This window comes from Dipteris shenzhenensis, chromosome 25, assembly GCF_047967505.1.
Source record: "Dipteris shenzhenensis isolate YYH24624 ecotype China chromosome 25, Dip_SZ_1.0, whole genome shotgun sequence".
Classification (NCBI taxonomy): Eukaryota; Viridiplantae; Streptophyta; class Polypodiopsida; order Gleicheniales; family Dipteridaceae; genus Dipteris; species Dipteris shenzhenensis.
The window spans coordinates 37,314,083-37,321,642 of NC_141620.1; the positions used below are offsets into that span (position 1 = coordinate 37,314,083).

A 7,560-nucleotide genomic window follows, 5' to 3' on the forward strand; every position below is an offset into this window, starting at 1 on the left:
GCTTATTTGCAATCTTCATGCTATTGATCTACTAGCCAATGGGTCTTCGTTATAGCTTCTCTCAAAGCTTGAAATGGTTTATCTTGAAGCTCAATCCAATGGAAGTACTTTGACTTCTTTGGAAATTTTGTTAAGGGATTTGCTACAAAAGCAAAGGTCCTGACAAATCGTCTATGGTACCTAAATAGTCCAAGAAACTATCATATCGTACCTCATGGACATCCTTTGGTTTAGGCCATCTTGAAATGCACTCAATCTCTCCTTCTAAATTCTCTTGGTTCTCATCTCTCATAATAATTTAGGATCTTGTAGTGTGTGCAACTGATCTTGGATTGATGGTGGTTGTAGAAAGTATTGTGCCATTATAACTCAAAGAAAGAAATAACTCTATAAAATATCCAGTTATCTCACTTGTGATTTTTGTGGAAAAATCTCTTCCAGTGGCAATCGACCCAAATGTTGGTTGTCTTCAATAATGATTTCCAAGAAATGGTAACTAAATATTCCAAACAATCGTCTATGGTAACTAAATAGTCCAAGAAATGATCATATCGTACCTCATGGACGTCCTTTGGTTTAGGCCATGTTGAAATGCACTCAATCTCTCCTTCTAAATTCTCTTGGTGCTCATCTCTCGTAATAATTGATCTGGTAGTGCGTGTAGCTGATCTTGGGTTGATGGTGGTTATGGAAAGTGTTGTGCCATTATAACTCAAAGAAAGAAATAACTCTATAAAATATCCACTTATCTCACTTGTGATTTATGTCGAAAAATATCTTAGAGTGGCAATCGACCCCAATGTCGGTTGTCTTCAATGATTTTCACGATCCCAATTCACTTGATGCTATGTGATAATGAAAAATTTCCCCACTTATCAATAGATACGAGAATTTTGGCGTTCTCCTTAAAAAGAGCTTAGAAGACTTTGTCGAGATGTTGATGTCAAAAAGCTTATTGAAACTTGCTTGGAAATATCGCTTCTACTTGGAAATAGACTTTAGAGAGGATAAAAAAGAGTGGGTGGAGGGGTGATAAGCCAAAGAATAGAATGATAGCTTATCAAACTCACTGCACTTATCTCCTTTGTCCATGATCTGTCAGCATTCTCCCTCTTGATAAGTGCATTTGGATGCACTAATCCGCTTGGTGAGATCAGCTCATACGAACCAAAGAAATGAATCTAGAGCCCTGGAAATGGTATAACCGAATTATGATGCCAATCCATCGCCAAATGCATAGCTCTTATCTCATCCTTCTCATCGACTTGTGACTCTTCTTCCTATCCCTACGTAGAGTTTTCTCATCACATTTTTTTGAACTTTGGCTTTCTCTCTTCTCAAAGGATTTATTAAAGTCCTTTTTAACCTCTCTTTCCAATTGCTCTTCCTTTGGCTTTGAGATGTTGACTCCTCTCAGGATCTCTTCCCAATCCTCCTCTAGCCAAGTACTTCACAATCCACTCCCTGAAAGAGCATATAAAAGCTCTGATCAATACCATTGTTATGAAAGGGAAATTATAACATTACCAAATAATAGCATCAATTTATAGAGACACGTGAATCATGAACATGAGTAAAGACAAGATACAAGCATTGGGTACAATCTCCCCCCCTAGGTGTGTGGCTCTTGCTTCCACACCTAGAGTATTTCTAGATATTGCATTACGCTTACAGCCATGAATACAAAAGATATGTAGAGTCTCATTTATCCTTTCTTTTCCACACTTTTCACTCATCCATCCATTTCCTTACTTTTTTAAACTCATCCATCCTTTTCACAATTTTATTCTTATTCACCCTTTACATCTTACTTCTCCAACAATAAAGGGAACACATGCTAAAAAGGTATGGTAGGCATTTTAAGTCCTCTACCATTTACAAAATCATTTGAGCACTATTACAAAAATGAGTCACATAGCCTTTCACAAAAAACTTGAAGGAATACTTCCCTGAGCTCCTTCCCTCCCATTCATCCAGGTCTTCACGTGTACTCAGGTAATCAATAACATTAGATGTCAACATTGAATGCATCTCACAATAATTAATTCTAATGTTATTGATAATAATCAAACATCAATAAACACATGGCATCACACCATAGTATGGTCATATAAGCACACTCCATCAATATTAGTATTTACAATGGAATCACCCATGATACTAATCAAATAGCAATAAAATATATACAGGTCTAGCTAGGCGTCCCTAATTAAACACACAAAGTATACTCGTGATCATAACGCCTCTTGTAACACCGAAAGGATGGATGATTTTTGCCACAATATTTGCAAGGCGAATTATTAGATAAGTGGGGTTGCTTAGTGGTAACACCATGTTCCTCATCATATTGCCGACCCCAAGAATTAGAGATAACATGACCATGCTTATCACAGTAAGAACAATGTTTCTTAGGATATTTGAGACAAGAAGAATTACCACCTCTATACGGATGACCACCACGTCCATTTTGGAGAAAGGACACTTGCGAGCAACACAAGTTGTCTCTGTATCTGCATCATCTGTTGTTATCATGACAAATTCATGAGGGTCTTTACGACGCTTGCGTCATTGAGCGTACTCAATCAAAGAAATACATGTTTGATCAAAATCAATCTCATTTTTGTTGGAAAGGATGGTAACAATATTATCATATAATGGATCCTGGACTGTGTCGAGAAGATAGGTCACCAATTGATTTCGTGGAACAAGTGCACCAGCAGCAGCAAGTTGATTGACGATATTCTTGAATGAGTCAATATGAGTTGTCATAGGAGCTCCAACTTTGTTTGGAGTGCTCAAAATATTACGAAGATAAAGAATCTCTGTGACAGTTTTCTTCTCAAAAGTAGAAACGAGATATTCCCAGATTGCATGAGAAGAAGGAAGGGCAAATACATCCAGCATAAGAGAATCATGTAGAGCAGATAAAATATACCGACGAGCTGCTTTATCGTGAGAATGCCAATCAGCAAAGTCAGATCTCCATTGCTCAAAGAGAGGGCCTTGAGTCACAAGAGCATGATTCAAAGTTGCATCAATAGGTTGGGATGGACAAACGAGATCACCAAGAACAATATCTGAAAGATTATCACATTCGAGTATCAATAACATCTTCACTTTCCAACCAGAAAAACCGTGTCCTTGAAACAAAGGAACAGATCATTGGCTAGAAGGAAAGCCGTTGACAATCATCATACTTTGGGAGAATACATTTGTCAGAGCTCACCTCAATGATCAAGAATACAATGGTCGCTCTGAAAATATAGAACTCGAGATACCCCAAAAAACGATAGAACGTGAGACGGGAGTACACTAGAAATAGCATGCATGCCAAGAAAGTGCTTTGAGCTTGTTGATCACGAAACCACGATATTTTTGGAGAAAAGCAAAAATTGTCGATCACAAAAAGGAGGTATTTTAGTTGGCGAAAAGCAGTACGAGCGTGCCGATCACAAAACCAAGAAAGAAGTAGTTGTCATGAAAACTGATGTAACTTTCTGCTCCGAAGTCTGATTAGGGCGATTAAGTGCTTAGAACGAAGAGCACAGCGAGAGCTACTGATAACTTTCTCAAAATTGCACCAAAAGACCTCCAAAAGTCGACAAGAAGACCTCCAAAAAACCACATCAAGTTAGACATGTCAAAATCGACAAGAGAAAATAAGTGATGAGATACTGAAAGCACTATGTAATCAAATCAACAACTAATACTTCCTGTCTTTCTTCATTACAGTGAGCATACAATAGCAAAACCTTTGTAGCTCTGATACCATGTTGAGAGAGAAGAAGAAGAGATTATAGACACACCAAATAGACTCCCAAAGACTGATTCATATTGATCACTAGTTACATATATATAAGTGAGACCTAGTTCAAGTTAGGGCAAGCTATATATAGCTCTAATAGAATACTAGTCTCAAGTCTTCACAAGCTCTAGCCTACATCCTAGAGTTCGTAGAGTAACAACCCTACCAACACCGTGAGAAAGTTATGATGGAATAGTGATGTGCTCAAACTTGAAGACAGGAGTACAAGTTGCAACTTGCAAGTAGAAGCCAACTCTCGAAGTGGTACAATAAAATGGAAGATGTGAAACATATGAGGTGACTTAGGGCTGTTACACACTACCCAACGCTGACCCAAGGAAGAAAATGTATGGCCAAGGGCTAGGTTACACACCAAAAGAACTTGAATATAAAAATGTGACTGGCATTTATTACAAGGTCATGTGGCTTACGTGGTATAAGCTGTTGGAATGATGATTGACTGGCGAGGGTTCGGTCCTTGGTGTCAGACCTTGGGTGAGACGTGGGCGCAGGGTGGAGGCCACCCATGATGATGGGTGCCTCCCCTTTTGCACGACCAATTGTGGCTTAACACGTGGACATGTCCGTTTTGGATTTCAACGGGCGCCGATGTGTAAGCGCCCTCAAATCTTAAAATTTAAATTCTTATTGAATAGACCATGGAGGCCATTCTAGAAAATGAAATTGGTAAGAAATGGCTACCGTGGCAACCCATTTTCATTTCCAGAATTGCCTTCCTTAGTCAATTCACAGACGTCCGAGGGGTCAGGGCCCATGGGAAGCGTTGGCATTTTCATTTTGGGCACTCATTTGTGGGTATTTCAGCATTTTGGTTATCCTTTAGGATGGATAGCGACATAATGGGATTTTTCGGGATGGAGAGCGATGTACGATCTTCTGCAATAGAAAAGCCGCGAACCGGATGGCTGGAATTGTTCTCTAAGGGACCAGAGACCTTTTGATATAAGAAGGGGGAGAAACCTTACAAACCCTTTTAAAATGAAACTCCACAGCTAACATCCGAAATGGAAAACGCTTCCCGCCTCCCACAGCTAGCTTACCCATGAAAAGTGTGTGGCGGTGAACGCGTGGCCGCCCATGGATCAAGTAGCGCCCCTTGAATTGAACCTTCTATTGAACAAGTCATCCTATCGACGAAGTCGTCCCTCTCAGTTCCCAGCCATGGCTGACATCTAAAATTGTCAACCCTTCATTGCGTATATATCCCCCGGCTTAGAACCTGGCCTCCCAGCTCCATCGCCTCTACCCTACAAACATTGCCGCTCTATATTCGACTTGCATTCCCAACTTTCCCAAGGATTATCGCGCATATAACCTCCAATTCCAAACCGTTCATCGTCATTCCATGCTCTCCAATAGACTCCCCCTGCTTTTGGCTGCTCTTTTCTGCAGCTCCTTCCTTCTACTAATTCCTCAGCCCGGGAATGGAGCGCCCATCCGGCCTCCCGACCTCAGAAAGTGTCAGCCGGCCACCGCCACTTCCGTTGTGCCCCCCTCGCTCACACTCACCTTCCAGTGCTGCCTCCCCTTGCCCAAAAGGACCGTCAGGTTCTCTTCCAAGCGATATCCACCGGTGAAAAGGATCAGACGGCCCGCTCACAAGGCGGACCAGGACTACGTGAACAAGTACAACAGAGCTTATGAGCTGATGAAAGCTCTTCCGCCTCATGATCCCAGGAGCTTTGCAAGGCAAGCTGATATTCACTGTGCCTTCTGCAATGGAGCCTATATGCAAGCAGCTGGCAGCAATATCACCCTACAGATACACTTTTCCTGGCTTTTCTTCGCCTGGCATCGTTGGTATCTGTATTTTCACGAACGCATCCTGGCGAGCCTCGTCGGGGACCCCAGCTTTTCTCTTTTGTTCTGGAACTGGGATAACCAGGAACAAGGAAACGTGATGCCGGCGGCCTTTGCTGAGAACGGGACCGCGCTCTACGATTCCAAACGCAACCCGACTCACCTTCCTCCAGCGCTGGTGCGACTCAATGCTCTCTCTACTACTACCAGTAACCTGCAGATCATTAACGAAAACCTCAATGCCATGTATCAATCCGTGGTAACTGCAACAACACCGGAGCTCTTTCTGGGAGGCGCCTACAGGTGCGATTCTCTGAATATCCCCGCTATCTGTAAGGCGGTTGGGTTGGGTTCATATTCCTAGGACCTTTTAAGAGTGCTTCTGCCTTTCCACGACTGTATATTTTCTAGGGCTCCTACTTTCGAGACGGACGAGTACACTACTACTAGAAGGTACGCAGCGAGGAAATCAGCCCTGGCGGACCGTTGGTTCTACGTTCATAAACTCATGAAATTCTTGTCTCTGGGCAGGGTAGGTACCAACACCATCAACTCAACTGTATTAGATGCGCCTCTGGGTGGAAGTATGGAGAACGGCGTGCACAATGCTATGCACTACTGGACCGGCGACACCCGGCAGCCGCTCCTGGAGGACATGGGGGTGTTCGCCACAGCAGCCCGCGATCCCATTTTCTTTGCTCATCATAGCAATCTCGACAGGCTTTGGGAGGTCTGGAGGAAACTCCCGGGTGCAAGGCGCAAAGACCACACGGATCCTGACTTTCTGGACGCAGAATTCGTGTTTTACGACGAGAAGGCGAACTTGGTGAAAGTGAAGGTACGAGACGCTCTGGACTCTGAAAACCTCGGCATCAGGTACGAGCCGGTGAAGGCGGACGAGCTGTGGATAAATTACCAACCACAGCCAACCTCCAGCAATGCCACCAACGCATCAACATCGACGCCGGACGTGAAAGAAATAGGTCCAGCATCGCCCGACCAGACGAGCATAAACCTGGGCGAGAGGCTGAGTGCACTCGTGAGCCGACCTGCAGCGCCATCAGCTCAGCTGCTTAAAGCCAAGGGTGTGAACACTGCGGAGGAACTGGCGGAGGTACTGGTGCTACAAGGCGTCGAGATACCGAGGGACATCTTCGCTCAGCTCCGAGTGTTCATCAATCTGCCGGATGCAGATCAAGACACAAGCACCAGCGGTGCCGAGTACGTGGGCTCCTTCAACGTCGTTCCCTATGTGGGAAACGCCAAGCACTTATTCGCAAACGTCAAGCTGGAGATAGGCGACAACATCAAGAAGATCGGGCTTGAGAAGGTGCAGAAGGTGGTGATCACCATTGTGGTGAAAACGCACAACAACCAGCATGTGGATGTCAAGCTGGAAGGGATGGAGATCGAGTACCAATAATCATCTATACCGGTTCATGTCATGTTGTTAAATGTCGATTCATTCATTCTTTTGTATCCGATTTAATAATTCATTCATTCTTCATTCATTTGGTCCGTCAATGGCTGCCTACCCTGCATGCACCTGGAGGGGATCATGGAGTTGTTGTTTGGTGACAATCGTTCTTTCGATTCGTTTATTCATTCCTTCATTGGCAATGATGTTGCGAAATGTTATCTTCATAATTAAAACTAGTGTGCGACCAGTGGCAAGCCACAAGTTACAATTACTTTCCTTGAGTCGCTTCTATTTCGAAAAGATGATGAGAAGTTACAAAAATTTTGGATAGTGAAAGAAATGGTGCTACTGTTCAGAGCTCATCAAAAGATTTCAGGTTCTCCATGATCCATTTCACCGCACAGTAGAAAAGTTCCTACTACAACACCGGGACCAATACTCTGCTCTATTGTTGCTCCTCCATTAGGCCTTGCAATTGCTCCCTCGACAATCCTGTAAAGTTAGCGAATGCAAA

At 43.2% G+C, this 7,560-nt stretch overlaps 1 protein-coding gene across 1 annotated transcript; it reads left to right on the forward strand.

Annotated features, from left to right (window-relative positions):
• Positions 1–815: 815 nt before the first annotated feature.
• LOC147885841 (polyphenol oxidase I, chloroplastic-like) lies at positions 816–7,049 on the forward strand. Its single transcript, XM_087396803.1, has 3 exons — positions 816–844; positions 5,186–5,929; positions 6,158–7,049. Exons 1-3 carry the CDS (start codon positions 816–818, stop codon positions 7,047–7,049), a joined length of 1,665 nt encoding a protein of 554 aa, XP_087252929.1.
• The last annotated feature ends 511 nt before the right edge of the window (positions 7,050–7,560 follow it).

Coding starts and splice junctions, on each gene's coding strand:
- LOC147885841 (XM_087396803.1), top strand. CDS start 816: ATGATTTTCACGATCCCAATTCACTTGAT. Junction 845..5,185: donor ACGATCCCAATTCACTTGAT/GCTATGTGATAA, acceptor GCTCTCCAATAG/ACTCCCCCTGCTTTTGGCTG. Junction 5,930..6,157: donor TTTCTGGGAGGCGCCTACAG/GTGCGATTCTCT, acceptor GTCTCTGGGCAG/GGTAGGTACCAACACCATCA.